This window comes from Bufo gargarizans, chromosome 1 (assembly GCF_014858855.1).
Source record: "Bufo gargarizans isolate SCDJY-AF-19 chromosome 1, ASM1485885v1, whole genome shotgun sequence".
In the NCBI taxonomy this organism is placed as follows: Eukaryota; Metazoa; Chordata; class Amphibia; order Anura; family Bufonidae; genus Bufo; species Bufo gargarizans.
The window spans coordinates 643,010,603-643,030,034 of record NC_058080.1 but is presented as its reverse complement, the minus strand read 5'-3'; the positions used below and the strand labels follow the sequence as shown (position 1 = coordinate 643,030,034).

Sequence of the window (19,432 nt, the reverse complement as noted above, 5' to 3'; positions counted from 1 at the left end):
CTGCCAGGCTGTTCTCTGGCGGAAGAGCCTGCTGCACAGCAGCCTAATGTGATCCTGCGCAGCTTTGTGTGACCGCATAAGGACAGACCAATTTGACAGTGAGAATGGTAAAACTCAGTTACCAATTTAATCTTAAATTACTAGGAGAAATAACAGAAGGATGGCACAATGCATAAATCTAAAGTAAAACGCACCAGAATTGTAGTTTTATTCGTTATACAAGTATTTCCCAAAACAGACATATCAGTAATGGTGACAGTCCCTCGGTACATGTTGTTTACACTTGATTATGTATTTTTACACACCATATAAAACCCTTGGATGCCTACTGTGCATATTAGCCTTTTTTAGCCTTTTTTCCCTTTGTTTAGAGAGCCGTCCCTGGCTCGGATTTTATCCTCATTCACTCTCATGTTATCTGTTAAAAAGACACGGGGGGGGGGGCATGGCCTGCACGCTGATGGCGCCGGGTGCTTGATCTACTTGATCTAGACCCATACACTGCAAAGTTGCTCACAGCGGCTCGCCTCGCCACCCAGACTAAGCTCGGTGCATCTCCAAAGCTCAACTGACATGGGGACAGTTAAAAGGCATCCGGCCCCGGCGAAATAGAGTTTTTCGGCAAGTCAGGCTCCAGCGGTTCGGGCCTAGGCAGAGCGACACCGCCAGCGTGCTCTCCTATATCCTCTACTGCCACGCCAGCAGCCTCACCGAATGCCTCCATTGGCGCCATAAGGTCGGAGCATGAAGGGCAACCTGCCGCTCACCTCACTGAGGATATCATGCGTCCAATGTTAGAGACCCTCTCATAGACGCCCATGAGGCCATGGAGGAAGTCATTGCCAAACTCACACCTTAATTGCATGATTTGGAAGACCGGCACCACCGTAATAATATGAGAAAACCCGTGCTTAAGGAGCTCCTCAAAGCAGCATTGCTGACGGCCACCGACAGGGACCTGATTATTGATCGTATCCACAGGCTGCCGAAACCGCAAGGTCTGGATGTTTCCCTACCTTGTGACTTAACATCAAGAATTCATTTCTACACAATCAAGGATTCTTTCCTCTGAGCCCTAAGGCAAGACCTCACGCCAACAGATATCTTCAGGTATTTCTATCTACTTAGATCTCTCCAAGACAATGCTGGCCAAGTGAAAGGAGTTTGCCCCTCTCACCAAAATCTTGAGGGATCATCATGTAAAGTACAGATGGGGGTTCCACGTGAAGCTGGTGGTTTCATTTAATGGGGCCTCTCATGTGCTCAAATCTGTTAAAAAGACACTAACAAGATCTGTTCATATGACTGACGTACCTAATATTAGAAAGAGAAGCTCGGTGCTGAGAGTGCTCTGGGCTAACAATGGTTCTCTAGTAAGCAAATGTGCAGTCTAGCATCTTCACAGTGTATCTTCATTGCTATCTGGAAAGGGTCAACAAGCTGCTGCCAAGGGTCTGCTTTTCTGTGGTTTTAATGAGTCTGTGAAAAGCACTAGTCTCTTTAACGAATACCTACTGCAGCATTGATGGTTAATACGTGAATACAGGTATTACGGTAATACATTAATACAGCTATTAGGTAGCGGTATTATTAGGATGACCATATGTCCTCTTTTTCCTAGACATGTTCTCTTTCTGAAACCTAAAAAAAAAAAATCCAACCAGGAGAGGGCGCCGCAGGGCAGGCTCTATTACTTATGAGTGCGTCCTGCCCTAAGTGTCCTCTTTTTTAAACCAAAATATGGTCCCCCTAGGTATTATATACAGTGGATATAAAAAGTCTACACACCCCTGTTAAAATGTCAGGTTTCTGTAATGTAAAAAAATTTGACAAAGATAAATCATCTCAGACCTATAACTGTACCACTGAATTGAAAAACAAACTGAAATCTTTTAGGTAGAGGGAAGAAAAAATATAAAAATAAAATATGGTTGCATAAGTGTGCACACCCTTGAAACTAATACTTTGTTAAAGCACCTTTTGATTTTATTACAGCACTCTTTTTGGGTATGAGTCTATCAGCATGGCACATTTTGACTTGGCAAGATTTGCCCACTCTTCTTTGCAAAAACACTCCAAATCTGTCAGATTTCGAGGGCATCTCCTGTGCACAGCCCTCTTCAGATCACCCCATGGATTTTCAATCGAATTTAGGTCTGGGCTCTGGCTGGGTCATTCCAAAACTTTAATCTTCTTCTGGTGAAGCCAATCCTTTGCTGATTTGGATGTATGCTTTGGGCCGTAACACCTTTCCCACATGCTTTTGGGAGACTTCAGATGTGTTTTTGCAAAATGTAGCCTGGCTTGGATGTTTTTCTTCATAAGAAAAGGCTTTCGTCTTGCCACTCTACCCCATAGCCCAGACATATGAAGAATATGGGAGATTGTTGTCACATGTACCACACAGCCAGTGCTTGCCAGATATTCCTGCAGCTCCTTTAATGTTGCTGTAGGCTTCTTGGTAGCCTCCTAGACCAGTTTTTTCCTCGTCTTTTCATCAATTTTGGAGGGACGTCCAGTTCTTGGTAATGTCACTGTTGTGCCATATTTTCTCCACTTGATGATGACTGTCTTCACTGTGTTCCATGGTCTATCTAATGTCTTGGAAATTCTTTTGTACCCTTTTCTGGACTGATACCTTTTAACAATGAGATCCCTCTGATGCTTTGGAAGCTCTCTGTGGACCATGGCTTTTGCTGTGGGATGTGACTAAGAAAATTTCAGGAAAGACCAACTAGAGCAGCTGAACTTTATTTGGGGGTTAATCAGAGGCACTTAAAATGATGGCAGGTGTATGCTGACTCCTATTTAACATGATTTTGAATGTGATTGCTTAATTCTGAAAATAGCTACATCCCCGGTTATAAGAGGGTGTGCACACTTATGCAACCACATTATTATTTTTTTGTTTGTTTTCTTCCCTCCACCTAAAAGATTTCAGTTTGTTTTTCAATTGAGTTATGAGGTTTATAGGTCACATTAAAGGTGGGAAAAGTGTGGAAATGATTTATCTTTGTCTAATTTTTTTACATCACAGAAACCTGACATTTTAACAGGGGTGTGTAGACTTTTTATATCCACTGTATGTGCTAACCAGACTTCTTAGATGTCCATGTTCTATTGAACTGAGATACACAATCTTGCCATATTTAGAATAAGACTGACACCATGATAAGATCTGTCAACAGCAGCTAATGGAAGATTCCTAAAGCTGATCATACATTTTTGATTGCCAGTTATTACTGCTAATCCTCCCACTCAACTCGAGCATGCATGTGTTGCGAATGGGAAGAGCGGAGAGGAATTGTCTGGCAGCAGCTTATCTCCCCAAAAGAGAAGGATCAGGCATGTTGAAGTCCAAGTGTCCAATCCTTCTGCATTCAGAGTCTGGAGGCCCCCATACACATTAAATGGTCAGCCAGACAAGATGAAATTAGTGGGTTCGGTTGACATTAATTTAATGTGCACGCCCAGCTTAAAGGGGTAATCCCAGGAATAGTGTAAAAAATGAAAACCGTACAAAGTCTAGTACATGTCAATCTCTTTCTAAAAAAAGCTAGAACCAGCCCGGTACCTCACATGGATCCAGAGATCTCCCCATTCATTGCTCTGCTAGATTTATATCAAGCTGTCAGCTTAGGGAGTGATTCCTTTCTGCTGAAGCTGGTAGCAGTTGAAGGATGGAACGAGCATTTGCTTCCGTCTCAGTGAGCAGGACAGAGAAATTAGAAACAGAGCAAACAGCAGGTGGCGCTATACTGATAGATTTCATTGAATAACTCAGTGGCTATACTAAATTTATAATTACATGCAATTACAAAAGTATTCAGATCCAGGTGCTGTTTTGGAAAATGTTGAATATTTTTCATGAGGCACCCCCTTTAAAGGGGTTATCCCATAATTAATGTAAAAAATGAAAATGATACGTCATATAATACATAACAATCTTATTACATCCAGCCCTGTACCTCACATGGATCCAGAGATCTCCCCATTTATTGCTCTGCTAGATTTATATCAAGCTGATAGCTCAAGAGGAGTGTCTTTTCTGCTGCAGCTCAGGGGGCGTGTCTCAGCTCTACCTATCACAGCTGAGGAGGCAGTTGAAGGATGAAACTGAGCATGTGCGGCCTTCTAAGGCTACTTTCACACTAGCGTTCAGAGCGGATCCGTCTGAGACGGATCCGCTCATATAATGCAGACGGTGGCTCCGTTCAGAACGGATCCGTCTGCATTATATTGTAAAAAAATTTCTACGTGTGAAAGTAGCCTGAACGGATCCGTCCAGACTTTTACATTAAAAGTCAATGGGGGACGGATCCGTTTGAAGATTGAGCCATAGTGTGTCATCTTCAAACGGATCCGTCCCCATTGACTTACATTGTAAGTCTGGACGGATCCGCACGCCTCCGCACGGCCAGGCGGACACCCGAACGCTGCAAGGAGGCTGAACGCTGCCAGACTGATGCATTCTGAGCGGATCCGCATCCACTCAGAATGCATTAGTGCTGGACGGATGCGTTCGGGGCCGCTTGTGAGCCCCTTCAAACGAAGCTCACAAGCGGACACCCGAACGCTAGTGTGAAAGTAGCCTTAGTGAGCTGGACAAAGAAATAAGAAAAAGAACAAAGACAGGTGGCGCTATACAGATATATTTTATGGAAAAACTGTCTATCCCAATTTTTTTATTACATGCAATTACAAAAGTATTCAGATCCAGATGTTGTTTTAAAAACTGTCGACTATTTTTTGTTGGACAACCCCTTTAAGTAGCGACAGATTTCTCTGCTCAGTATTGAATATTTACCATACAGCTATTAAACAGACTGACAACATTTTTGGGGACAAATTGCAAACTCATAATGAATAATAAGGAATATAAGTAATAGGCCTCTTTCACACGGGCGTCGCAGGTGAGGGCCGGATGCGTTCAGGGTGCATTGCGGCAAACCTGCGCGAGTAGGCAAGCAATTTCAGTCAGTTTTGTCTGCAATTGCGTTTCATTGTTCAGTTTTTTCCGCATGAGTGCAATGCATTTTGCACGCGCGTGATAAAAAACTGAATGTGGTACCCAGACTGGAACCCGGACTTTTTCACTTAAGTTTGGGTTAGGTGTTCTGTTGATATTATTATTTTCCCTTCTAACATGGTTATAATGGAAAATAATAGCATTCTTTAATACAGAATGCTAAGTAAAATGTCCCTTGAGGGTTAAAAAATAATAAAAAAAGTACTCACCTCATTCACTTGATCGCGCAGACGGTATAGTCTTCTTTCTTCTTCCTGCAGGACCTGCAAAAGGACTTTTGATGATGTCATTGCTCTCACCATAGAACATGCTGCGATTTTCACACAACTCGCCCGTGTGAAAGGGGCCATACAGGTCTATAGCTCAGTATACTGATAAGAACTCATTACCAGCATTAACTGGAAATATTACTTACCACAATAACCTGGTCAAGAATCACCGGCCCCAAGAAATTACGGACACGTCAGTTTTTTTCACGGACACCAGGAAAAAGTCGCCTATTTTAACAGACTGTCCAGGAATTCCTAGACGGTTGGCAGCCCTGCACATCATATAAAGTAGAAAGCTTGTAAATGAAAAGCTTATAGTAAGACCTGCTGTCAATCACAATTATGTATATACTGTAAATGTTTCTAAAGGATCTCAGAACTGGAGATATGAAATAAAGTAGTTACTGGACCAACATATTTTTTTTTTTAAGTTTTGGCAAAAAGTGGAACAATTAGGAAGGGTGCACTTGCCATTTAATTGTCTAGACTAGAGCTATAAAATGTGAGATTAAGGGCATTCTCTGTAGAGCTGTACTTTGTATTGACTGTAAATGATTAAGGAGAAAATGGCTATGTCACCCAGTCCTTTCCGTGTATTATATTAATAGCCCCTTTTGCTGACACTCTGGTATTCCTTGCAAGCTGAAGTGAACGAAAATAGTTCCTACCCTGAAGCTATGCAAACTCAGTGACCTGCACTATGGGAATGAGGCCTGTCAACAGTGTCTTCATGCCCTCGGGTCCCAGCAGGCAGTCACTATCGGTGCCGTATTAGAAATTTGTAAGCTTCACCAAGGCTAAAGTGCTTAAAGGGAATGTGTTGCCAAGAGTTTTTTTTCTACCAGTTAAAACTAGAGAGCAACACATCTCCTTTTTTGCTAATCTGTTTTTATTTTTTGAAAACAGATTATTTTAATTCTATTTTCTAAACATGATTATGGGGTCGGCCATATTGCCTGAGCTGTTCTTAACAGCATGTAGATAATTTCTTTATTGCAGCCACATGGGCCATAGACACAATGGACAGGAGGGGACCTCATTAACTTCTATGGGAGAGTTTTCTAGGCAGGAGAGGTCAGGAGGGAGATGACACGTTTTGACAATCCCCTATTGTGAATGGTGGATCCGGTGTTATATATACACACAGGTGATATATGCCATTGTAATCCTGCCTGTAATGATAAGCAGATAACTGCAGTAAAGTGATCTGTACACACCAATAGCCCCTATTGTTAGGTCTAGTGGCTGGTGAAAAAACTGAAGGATTTTATGGTTTTTGTTTAAATATAGATATTAACGTGGAAAATTAAATATAACATCATCAATAAATAAAAAAATATGTTAAACATGATTCAGTTAAACAATAGGCCATTTCCTGGTGACACATTCCTTTGAACTACACACGGCTACTGTGAAAGAGTTAATAAATCAGTGCATTTTGTTTTGTAGGTGGCTGTCAAATGGCCAGTTGTGCAGAGTGGTGGCCGACACGACACAGTATGTGGAATGTGCTTGTACTCATATGTCCTCCTATGCTGTACATGCTCATACTGACAAGCTCTCCTCCTACAATGAAGCCTTCTTTTGTGCTGGATTTATATGCATTTCTGGTTAGTGGATGTATGTTTATATTGTAAACCTGCTGCAATTAAGTTATCATTATACTTATTATATGCAATGATTCAGAAGAAGCTGAACACATTTATATAGGATGTCCCTACCCTGCCTGTGAGCAAAGCTTACCCAAGGGTACAGTGTTATAAACATGGGGGGAAATTTAGCAAAGCCTCTACAGCAACTTTCCGGTAGACAAAAGTCATGTGTTTTTTGCACTAAAAATGCTTTTGTTTTTGCAAATTGTGCCATTGAAGTCAAAGGGGTGGCAGAGCATCAGGCTTGCCGTGCCACTAGACAGCGTGTTTACTGCCGCTTAACATCTATAAACCAGCAGATGTCAGACATGATGGGCCCGAGATCCTGTGCAAGCACCGTTTGAGATTCTTCTCAACGCCCATTCCAGTATACTCATGGTCCCCAGATGTTTGCTCCTCTGAAGTCTAACAGTCTACAGTAGTGTTGATCGAGCACCCAAGTGCTTGGGTGCTCGGGCCGAAGACCTCGGGATGCTCGGGTGCTCTACCAAGCACCCGAGCACAATGGAAGTCAATGGGAGAACCCGAGCATTAAACCAGGCACCCTCTGCTCTGAAGAGGGGAGGGTGTCTGGTTCATAGAAAAATGTCAGAAATTGAAGGAAACACCACTGAATTGGTTCGGGAACAGCATGGGGAGGATGTCTGGATCCATCTTGGACTCCCAGGTCGCTGCTGGGAACGATGTTGTCAGAGTAGTACGCCACTTTTACAGACTGACAATAATACGCACCAAACCGAATATAAAATCGATTTTAGAGGAAACATTCTTTCCTGCATATTTACTTGTGTATATAAAGTGCAAGTGCTGCCAAAAATTACAAGGCACTAAGTTTCAATCTGTATATCACATAAAGGTGGGCCTCATTCACATTGTGGTACAATTGTTTGGGTAGTGGGACTCCTACACTCATAAAGCCTATGCACTAAGTGAAAGGGCTACCCAAAAATTGATAGAAACTGGCACTCCAATACACCCTTTATTACACATAAAGGAGGGCATCATACACCCTTGCTAAATTATGATTGATGGCCTGCTGGTGAGCTGACCCTGTAAAACATAAGCGAGGGCCTGCAAGTGAGCTGACCCTGTAAAACATGATATGCGAGGGCCTGTAGGTGAGGGCCTGCTGGTGAGCTGACCCTCTAAAAAATTATATATGTGAGGGCCTGCAGGTGAGCTGACCCTGTAAAAAATTATATGCGAGGGCCTGCTGGTGAGCTGACCCTGTAAAGAATTGTAGGTGAGGGCCTGCAGGTGAGCTGACCCTGTAAAAGATTGTAGGTGAGGGCCTTCTGGTGAGCGAACCCTCTAAAAAATTATATGTGACTACCTGCAGGTGACCTGACCCTGTAAAAGATTGTAGGTGAGGGCTTGCAGGTGAGCTGACCCTGTAAAACATTAGGGCCAGATTTATCATTAGCTCAAGTCAAAATAATGGAGTGAAAAAGTCGCAAATTTTTACGCAATCATTAAAACTGCACAAAAATTGGCGACTTTTATTGGCTCTGCGCTATGCACTCTAGTTTTCTCAAAATGGGCGTGATTTCTTATGTAAATGAATCTCTAGACAGATTTACTATTGCGACAATTAAAAAAAGTCGTAAAAAATTGTGCAATTTCACTCCAGTGAGGACCATGCTTATCTTATGCGACTTTTAAATAGAACATATGACTTTTGTAAAGCCGTTTACTGAAGGAAACTGCTACTGTCAAACCACATTTATCACAGTATTAAAGGACTATTAATAAATCTGACTTAGCCAAAAGTGACTTTGGACATATTTAAAAGTAGAGTAAGATGTAACTCCACTCCACTCCACAGAATGATAAATCTGGCCTTATTTGCAAGTGCTTGCAGGTGAGCTGACCCTGTAAAACATTATATGCGAGGGCATGTACAGTACAGACCAAAAGTTTGGACACACCTTCTCATTCAAAGAGTTTTCTTTATTTTCATGACTATAAAAAATTGTACATTCACACTGAAGGCATCAAAACTATGAATTAACACGTGTGGAATTATATACATAACAAAAAAGTGTGAAACAACTGAAAATATGTCATATTCTAGGTTCTTCAAAGTAGCCACATTTTGCTTTGATTACTGCTTTGCACACTCTTGGCATTCTCTTGATGAGCTTCAAGAGGTAGTCACCTGAAATGGTTTTCACTTCACAGGTGTGCCCTGTCAGGTTTAATAAGTGTGATTTCTTGCCTTATAAATGGGGTTGGGACCATCAGTTGCATTGAGGAGAAGTCAGGTGGATATACAGCTGATAGTACTACTGAATAGACTGTTAGAATTTGTATTATGGCAAGAAAAAAACAGCTAAGTAAAGAAAAACGAGTGGCCATCATTACTTTAAGAAATTAAGGTCAGTCAGTCAGCCGAAAAATTAGGAAAACTTTGAAAGTAAGGGCTATTTGACCATGAAGGAGAGTGACTGGGTGCTGCGCCAGATGACCTGGCCTCCACAGTTACCGGACCTGAACCCAATCGAGATGGTTTGGGGTGAGCCGGACCTCAGAGTGAAGGCAAAAGGGCCAACAAGTGCTAAGCATCTCTGGGAACTCTTTCAAGACTGTTGGAAGACCATTTCAGGTGACTACCTCTTGAAGCTCATCAAGAGTATGCCAAGAGTGTGCAAAGCAGTAATCAAAGCAAAAGGTGGCTACTTTGAAGAACCTAGAATATGACATATTTTCAGTTGTTTCACACTTGTTTGTTATGTATATAATTCCACAGTGTTAATTCATAGTTTTGATGCCTTCATAGTCAAGAAAAAAAAGAAAACTCTTTGAGAAGGTATGTCCAAACTTTTGGTCTGTACTGTATGTGAGGGCATTATATGCGACAAATAGGCATGTTGATATGATGGAAGAGGAGGAGGAGGAGAAAAGGAAGATTCAACCATATACCCTTGTTTGTGGTGGAAGGGGTTCATGGAAATACAGTGTATTCAGTACATTATAAACAACACATTTAAAGTGCCTTTATGTTCATCAGCTTTCCTCTGGTTGAGTTGAGAAGTCATGGTCAATCCAGGCCTTTTTCATTTTTAGAAGAATCAACCTGTCAGCATTTTCAGTTGACAGGCGGATGCGCTTATCTGTTATAATGCCACCAGCAGCACTAAATACCCGCTCAGATGAAACGCTGGCGGCAGGGCAGGCCAGCACCTCCAAGGTGTAGAGTGCCAGTTCGTGCCATATGTCCAGCTTAGACACCCAGTATTTGTAAGACACTGAGGGATTATTGAGGAAGCTGACATGGTCTGCTATGTACTCCTTCACCATCTTCCAAAATGTTTCCCTCCTTGTGACAGTAGGTTGCGCATCAGGGTAAGGGTGAGGGTGCTGGCAGGGTGTCATGAAATTGTCCCAGACTTTGGAGAGTGTTGCCCTGCCTCTGTTGAAACTGCTGTGTGTTCACCTTGTCTTCCCTCCTCAGTTGCCCAAGGAACTACGGACTCTGCCGCCAGCGTTGTCAGCTGTAAATATTTTGAACAATTTTTAAACAAGGACCTTCTGGTATTGCACCGTTTTGCTCGTCCTCCACTAGAGGGATGAGAGATGATAAGTTATCTTTGTAGCGGGGGTCGAGAAGGGTGAACAACCAGTAATCCGTGTTGTCTAAAATGCATATAAGGCGCGGGTCGGGGGAAAGGAAGACATGAAGTCAGCCATGTGTGCCAGAGTACCAACAGGCAAGACTTTGCTGTCGTCATCAGAAGGATGACTCTCAATCTCCTCATCCTCTTGCTCCTCTTCTGCCCACCCACGCAGAACAGATGGAATTAAACTTCCATGGGTACTACCCTCTGTAGCGGAGGCAACCGTCTCCTGCTCCTCGTCCTCTTCATCGTCCAATTTGCGCTGAGAAGACAAACTTAGGATGGTCTGGCTATCACCCTGTATAATGTTTTCCCCCATTTCCACCTTTTCCACATGCAACGCGTCGTCCTTAATTGTGAGCAGCAAGCGTTTGAGTAGACACAGAAGTAGGATGGTTACGCTGATAATAGCGTTATCGCCGCTCACCATCTGTGTTGATACCTCAAAGTTTCTTAAAACCTCACAGAGGTCAGACATCCATGCCCATTCCTCGCTTGTGAATAGCGGAAACTGACTGGAAAGGCGACAACCATGTTGCAGCTGGTATTCCACTACTGCCCTCTGCTGCTCACAAAGCCTGGCCAACATATGTAACGTTGAGTTCTTGCGTGTGCTCATGTCTCACAACAGCCGGTGAGCTGGCAGACCGGCTGAAGCTGTCGATGACTTGCGGAAATGTGCACACACACGGCACACCTTCACCAGTAGCTCAGGCAAATTGGGGTAGGTTTTGAGAAACTGCTGAACCACCAAGTTTAAGACGTGGGCTAGGCATGGGATGTGTGTGAGCTCGCCGAGCTCCATAGCCACCACCAAGTTACAGCCATTATCAGACACAACCATGCCTGGTTGTAGGTTGAGTGGCTAGAGCCACAGCTCAGTCTGGTCTCTTTTCCTTAGCCACAGCTCTGTGGTGGTGTTCTGTTTGTCCCCTAAGCATTTTAGCTTCAGCACGGCCTGTTGCTGCTCCCCCACTACAGTGCTACACTGCTTCCAGCTACCGACTGATGGCTGACTGGTGTTGTACAGTGACAATTCGGAGGTAGAAGTGGAAGAGGAGGAGGAGAAGTAGGGGTTGGAGCCACTAACGTAGGTGCTGGCGGAAACCCTGATCGACCTAGGGCCCGCAATCCTTGGCATCGTTAGCACCTGTGCCATCTCAGGGTATGACTCGCTCCCAGCCTTCACAACGTTCACCTAGTGTGCCATCAGGGAAATGTAGCATCCCTGGCCGAATTGCGAATTGACTTGCCCATGTGTCCGTAGTTAAGTGGACCTTCCCAGTAACTGCGTTGGTCAGGGCACGTGTGTGTTACGGGACACATGTTGGTGTAAGACGGGCACGGCACACCTTGAAAAATAGTGGCTAGGGACTGCGTAACGCGGGACGGCCGCCGACATCAGGCTGCGGAAGGCCTAAGTGTCCACAAACCTAAATGGCAACATTTCCTGGGCCAGTAATTTGGAAAGCTGCACATTTAGTGCTACAGCCTATGGGTGGGTGGCTGGGTATTTGTGCTTGCATTCAAATGCCTGGGGTAAGGACATTTGGACGCTGCGCTGGGACGCGGAAGTGGATGTGGTCGCTGATGGTGCTTGCGAAGGTCCAGGTGCAGGGCGGTAGGCACTCGGGCCTGTGCCTTCGACAGGGGATTGGCCAGCACGTAACACAGGGGAAGAGGATGCAGTGGTGTGACCCGCAGACACAGATTGTGGACCCAGGCGTTCTTCCCAATTACGGTTCTTGGATGCCATGTGACGGATCATGCTGGTGGTGGTGAGGTTGCTAGTGTTTATGCCCTGGCTCATTTAAGGGCAGCACGGGTTAAAAACTACTATTCTTTTGTCATCCACACTTTCCTCAAAAAAGCGCCATAATGCGGAACACCTACCCGTTGGCAAGAGATATTTCCGCAAGGGGGTGCTCCATGGAACAGTTGCGGGCCTGTTTGGTGTTGTCCGCCTTCTCCCTTTTGGCAACCCACTGCCTCTTCCAGCCTGTTGCAGTGCTGCAGATCCCTGCCCCTCTGTACTGCTGTCCTCACTCAGCTTTCCACCTTCCCAGGTTGGTTCAGTGACTTCATCGTCCACCACCTCCTCTTCCACTTCCTCACTCTGCTCATCCTCCTGACTTGTTGACCTAACCACAACCTCAGTGATTGACAACTGTGTCTCATCCTCTTCATTAACCTCTCGAGACAGTAATTGCCGTTGACCTTTTAGCAACTGTGTCTCATCATCATCCACCTCATTATACAGTAATTGCCGTTCCCCACCGTCATCTTCTTGTGACTGTGGATGCTCAAGAGTTTGGGAATCAGAACACAAGATCTGTACCTCTTCAAGCGTGCTTGGCGAGAGGGACAAATCAAGGAATGGTGCTGAACAGAGCTCCTCGGAATATCCGAGTGTGGGATCACTTGTTTGCCCAGACTTTCCATGGTGGGAGGAAGGAGGATCAGGGTGAGGATTGTGTTGACCAGACCCGTGGCTACGGAGACTAGACTTGGTGGAAGACAGGATGCTGCTTAACCGACTGGAAGCATTATCTGCTGCAATCCAACCGACCACCTGGTCGCACTGGTCTGACTTCAAAAGTGGTGTCCTCTGTGCCACCCTTGTTTTTCTTGTGCTCTAGCAACTGGCACAATTTCAACGCGCCCAGGGCCACGGCCTCTGCATGCACCATCAGCATCACGGCCACTTCCCCGTCCCTTACTGCTCGCCTTCTTCATATTAAATGTTATATATTCTTGAAAGTATGTCACACATACAGTAGCATAGGATTTGGAAGTGTATGCGCAAACAAGTTTAAAAAGGTATATGGGGTGTGAAAACTTCACACAGGAGATATACCGCAGATTATGTCAATGCTGTCACCAGCGGCTAATAAAAAATTACAGAGAATGTCACAGGATGAGGAAACGTTATTCAGGAGAGGTACCACCGGTAATGTCACTGTCTGCAGCGTCTACGGAAAAAATACACTAGATATCACAGATATTTTTGGGATGCGCACACGTTACACTGGAGATGTGGCAATGGTAATTTCACTGCCAGAAACAGACAGCATCTTCTGAAAAAGTACACTGTATGTCACAGATAAATCTTTTTAAGCGCACACGATACACTGCAGATGTGGCACTGGTAATGTCACTGTCAGAAGCGGACACCGTCTATTGAAAAAGTACACTGGATATCACAGATGTTTTTTTGCATGCGCACACTTTATACAGGAGATGTGGCGCAGCTAATGTCACTGTCCGCAGCGGACACCGTATATGGAAAAAGTGCACTGGATGTCACAGATATTTTTGGGATGCGCAAACTATACACAGGAGATGTGGCACAGCTAATGTCACTGTTCGCAATGGAGACCGTCTATAGAAAAAGTACACTGGATCTCACAGATATTTTTTGGATGCACACACTTTACACAGGAAATGTGGCACAGCTAATGTCACTGTCCGCAGCGGACACCGTCTACAGAAAAGGTACACTGGGTGTCACTGATATTTTAGGAATGCGCACACATTACACAGGAGATGTGGCGCGGATGATTTAACTGTCCTCAGCGGACACCATCTACGGAAAAAGTACACTGGATGTCACAGATATTTTTTTGATGCGCACACTTTACACAGGAGATGTGGCACAGCTAATGTCACTGTCTGCAGTGGACACCGTCTATGGAAAAAGTACACTGGATGTCAGATATTTTTTGGATGCGCACACTTTACACAGGAGATGTGGCGCAGCTAATGTCGCTGTCTGCAGCGGTCTAACTATTGTACTCTATTTAGCACAGGATGTGCTAACAATAGATATTGCTGCCACACACAATAGTCCTTAAAAGGACTTTTGGGTCTGTAGAGTTTTAGCTATTTAGCGCAGTTTGAGCTAAAAATATATTTTGCTGCTGCCACACACAATAGTCTTAGGCCCCATGCACACGGCCGTGTTTCACAGCCGTGTGCGGGCCGTGGAACCGCGGCCTGGATCCCTCCTGAGAGCAGGAGCGCACGGCGTCACTGGTTGCTATGACGCCGTGCGCTCCCTGCTGCCGGCACAGTACAGTAATACACTGGTATAGATCATACCAGTGTATTACTGTATTGCGGCGGCAGCAGGGAGCGCACGGCGTCATAGCAACCAGTGACGCCGTGCGCTCCTGCTCTCAGGAGAGATCCAGGCCGCGGTTCCACGGCCCGCACACGGCTGTGAAACACGGCCGTGTGCATGGGGCCTTAGAAAGGACTTTTGGGTCTCTGAAAAGTTTTTCTAATAAAAATATTCCTATATCACTCCCTACACTGTCTGTCTCTTCCTCAGCACAGCTCTCCCTGACAATAACTGAGTCGAACACGCGTCATCGGGTGCTATATAGCACCCAATCACGTGTTCCGGCCAGCCAATCACTGTAATGCCAGTAACCAACATGGCTACGGCATTACAGTAAGGGCAGTACATACTTGCACATTTATTGGCTGTGCACCAGCCAAGAAACGTGCGGGGAGGAGACTCGAGCATTGCGCTCGAGCACATGCGGTATTTGAATAAATTACAGAGAATATCACAGGTACTTGGGATGAAGAAATGTTATACAGGAGAGGTACCACCGGTAATGTCACTGTCCGCAGCGTCTACGGAAAAAGTACACTGGATATCACAGATATTTTTGGGATGCGCACACGTTACACTGGAGATGTGGCACAGCTAATGTCACTGCCAGAAACAGACAGCATCTTCTGAAAAAGTACACTGTATGTCACAGATACATTTTTTAAGTGCACACGATACACTGCAGATGTGGCACTGGTATTGTCACTGTCAGAAGCGGTCAGAAGCGGACACCGTCTATTGAAAAAGTACACTGGATATCACAGATACATTTTTTAAGCGCACACATTACACTGCAGATGTGGCACTGGTAATGTCACTTTCCTCAGCAGACACTGTCTGCAGAAAAAGTACACTGGATGTCACAGATATTTTTGGGATGCACAAACTATACACAGGAGATGTGGCGCAGCTAATGTCACTGTCCGCAGTGGAGACCGTCTATGGAAAAAGTACACTGGATGTCACAGATATTTTTGGGATGCACACACTTTACACAGGAGATGTGGCACAGCTAATGTCACTGTCCGCAGCGGACACAGTTTACAGAAAAGGTACACTGGGTGTCACAGATATTTTAGGAATGCGCACACATTACACAGGAGATGTGGCGCAGATGATTTAACTGTCCGCAGTGGACACCATCTACAGAAAAAGTACACTGGATGTCAGATATTTTTTTGATGCCCACACTTTACACAGGAGATGTGGCGCAGCTAATGTCGCTGTCTCCAGCGGTCTAACTATTGTACACTATTTAGCGCAGGATGCGCTAAAAATAGATATTGCTGCCACACTCAATAGTCCTTAAAAGGACTTTTGGGTCTGTAAAGTTTTAGCTATTTAGCGCAGTTTGAGCTAAAAATATATTTTGCTGCTGTCACATACAATAGTCTTAGAAAGGACTTTTGGGTCTCTGAAAAGTTTTTCTAATAAAAATATTCCTATATCACTCCCTACACTGTCTGTCCCTTCCTCAGCACAGCTCTCCCTGACTAAGACTGAGCCAAACACGTGTCATCGGGTGCTATATAGCACCTAATCACGTGTTCCAGCCAGCCAATCACTGTAATGCCAGTAACCAACATGGCTATGACATTACAGTAAGGGCAGTACTTACTTGCACGTTTATTGGCTGTGTACCAGCCAAGAAACGTGCGGGGAGGAGACTCGAGCATTGCGCTCGAGCACATGCGGTATTCGAATACCGCCGTGTGCCGAGCATTGAGATGCTCGAGCCAAACTGGTGTTTGGCTGAGCATGCTCGATCATCACTAGTCTACAGCTGGGCACACTTCGCAGGCGCAGAGAAGAATCACTAAGAGCACTTGCACAGGCTCTGAAGTATGTCACATGCAACCCTTGAGCCCCGCCTCACACTCCAAAGGCACAATCTGCTTGTGTATGGGCTTGGTGTATATAAAAACATTTTTTTACAAAATGAAAAAACTGAAAAATGTGCAATTAACATGAATTGAGACTTGAGCAAGAAAACTATAAGTTAGGGCTTGTTCACATCACTTTTATGGTGGGGACACTGTTAAAATAATAATGATCTACTCCTCTGCTCCACGCTGCCGCAGTCATGACATCATGCTGTGGCTGAAGTGATGACGTGTCAATATATCGCACGTGACCGCTGTAGCCGAACACCGCCCTCAGTGGTGTATGGCACAAGACCGCTGAGGCCAGTGATTGGCTGCAGTGGTCACGTGCGGCTTATGAGCATGTCACCCCTGCACTCAGGAAAACTAAGCTCTGGAACAGAGATGCTGAGATGCTATGTATAACATGCTTGTTATTATTCTCATAGGTTCTCTGTCTTTAAGAAAATAAATGAATGAATAACACAGGCAACCACTTTAAGATTTATGGGACTTTCCAAGTTCTGAAGACCATAGATCCTTATCAGCCATTAGACCAGCATTCATTCCTGCTATACAGTATACAATAAGAGATTTATGATCTGTTAGGGTCAAGATGAAATTCAGCCCTGTTACCAATACCGTTCTGTGGGCACCAATGTTTCTTCTTTTTATCTGCAGGCTTTACCTTGGCCATCCTTTCCCAGCTATTCTGTACAAGGTCTTCCATGTTTGCAGCTAAACTCCTAACTCATATGATGGTGGCTTGTCTAGGGACTCAGGTAAGTCCACCATCATTTATTGTTATGGTAGAGCTCAGCAGGAGTTTCACATCTGTACATGAAAATTAACTCTTCTCTTAACACAGGCCAAAACGAGTGGTTATGACCACCATCTACATGTAGGTTGAAAATGGTAGATATGGGATTAGGCCATGCCAGATGTGTCCTGTGCGTTATGGTATGGATCATGAGGGGTTGTAAACTACTTGAGGTCTACATGATTTGACCAAGTTGAGAAATAACAGGATTCATCTGGCATTTGGATTTCTAGTAGGTTATGCATTATTATTCATGGCATAGTCATTTATGGCAGCTGAGCCATGTAACTTTTTTTTTTTTCTTAATCTGGAAATAGTGTCTTTAATAACTGTAGGTATCAGGTGCTGGATGACGCATAGTCGATGTTAATGTTTTTTTCTTTGCCAAGCTTTTTTTTTAAACAATTGCTCCTTGAAGATGATGTTTTTCCTGGATGCTGTTCTAGGTTTAGATACTTCCTATGGATGCACGAAACAAAGTGACCTAGTTTTATCATAGATGGCCCAACCAGACACTACCAAGGAAAAGCAAAGTAAGGGCACCTTCCGTGGGGCAGGCGCATGGGGATCGCAGACCCATTCACTTGACTGGGTCCACGATCCCTCCGTTCCGCAAAAAGATAGAACATGCTCTATCTTTTTGCGGGGCGGAGGCACGGAACGAAACCCCAGAAATCACTCCGTAGTGTTCCGCTCCGTGCTTCCGTTCCGCACCGTTCCACATCTCCAGATTTGCGGACCTATTGAAATGAATAGGTCTGCATCCGTGATGCGGAATGACAATGGAACGGTGCCCGTGTATTGCGGATCCGCAAATGCGGTCCGCAATACGGGAATGGGACACCAACGGTCATGTAAGCGAGCCCTAATTTCCATGTTCCTATCTACAGACATAGAGCCTTTCAGATACACACTGACCCAGATTCACTGTGCCAGAATATGACCTGTCCTTTTTTTTTCACAGCCAACGGCTCACGGACCCATTCAAGTCAATGGGTCCGTGAAAAAACATGGATGCACACAAGATTGTCATCCGCGTCCGTGATCCGTGTCCGTTTTTTCCTATCATTTCAATGGCAAACTTGACATGTCCGTGGATCCTCCGAAAATCAAGGAAGACCCATGGACGAAAAAACGGTCACGGACCTACGGACCCCGTTTTTGCGGACCTTAAAAAAAAATGGTTGTGTGCATGAGGCCTTAGTATGGAGTCAGAGAAAAATGTCTGTCCCTGCACCACATTTATCATCCAGCGTGAGCCCCGGTGATAAATCCAGTGCAGGTCTAGACAACCTACCTAAGCTTCAGACATCTACAGGATTAGTAAATCTGGACCTTTTTATGTATGTATGTGCTATAAAAAAGGTAGCTAAACCCTACAAAATAATTGGGGATATTTGCAAATGATTTCAAATAGAGTTTATTACTATCGTCACAGAAAGAGATTCAGCTGGTGTTCCAGCCATGGCAAGAGGAAGCATATCCCAGAAATGGTAGGTGCATCACTTGCTGAATGGATCCAGCTAACCCATCACAAGGCCATTTTAGCAATTTTCTGCAGCATTACTCCCGTCAACTGAATGGGGCTGAGTTGATGTAACTGCACAGCACCCGGTGACCTGTTTGTTTGAGCAATCAGTGCAGGTCTCAGTGGTCTGTACCCAATTGATTTTAGCAATTGATGGTGTAGATAAGCTGTTACTTGATATAATTGGGCTACCAGTTTAACCTTTTTCCAGGTACATAAAACTGTATACATGGAAAGCTCCTAAAGGTGCCTTTAGACAGAGCAATGTGAAGCCGATTGTCGGGAAGGATGCATTCCTGTTCAGTGGAGGAGACTGTATTTACATGTAGCCATCTCCTTCACAGTATGAGGATGAGGGATCGCAGCACGATAATTTAGGAGGAACGACAGGATCACCTGATGAACGAGCAGCCCGAAAAATGGATACGGTCCTGGGCATGAGGCCTAAGGGGAATGTGTCATCCAAAAAATTACCTATTATTTAAATCGCTGTTTAAGTTAAACTTTTTTTTTTTTTTTGCATTTTTGGTGA

At 44.5% G+C, this 19,432-nt stretch overlaps 1 protein-coding gene across 1 annotated transcript in view; it reads left to right on the top strand.

Moving 5' to 3' along the window:
* The window catches only part of ADGRV1 (adhesion G protein-coupled receptor V1), a 522,269-nt gene that overhangs the window by 321,865 nt on the left and 180,972 nt on the right, over positions 1-19,432 (top strand). The window contains 2 exon segments of the mRNA XM_044282697.1: positions 6,748-6,908; positions 17,234-17,334. Coding sequence (XP_044138632.1) covers positions 6,748-6,908; positions 17,234-17,334 — 262 coding nt within the window.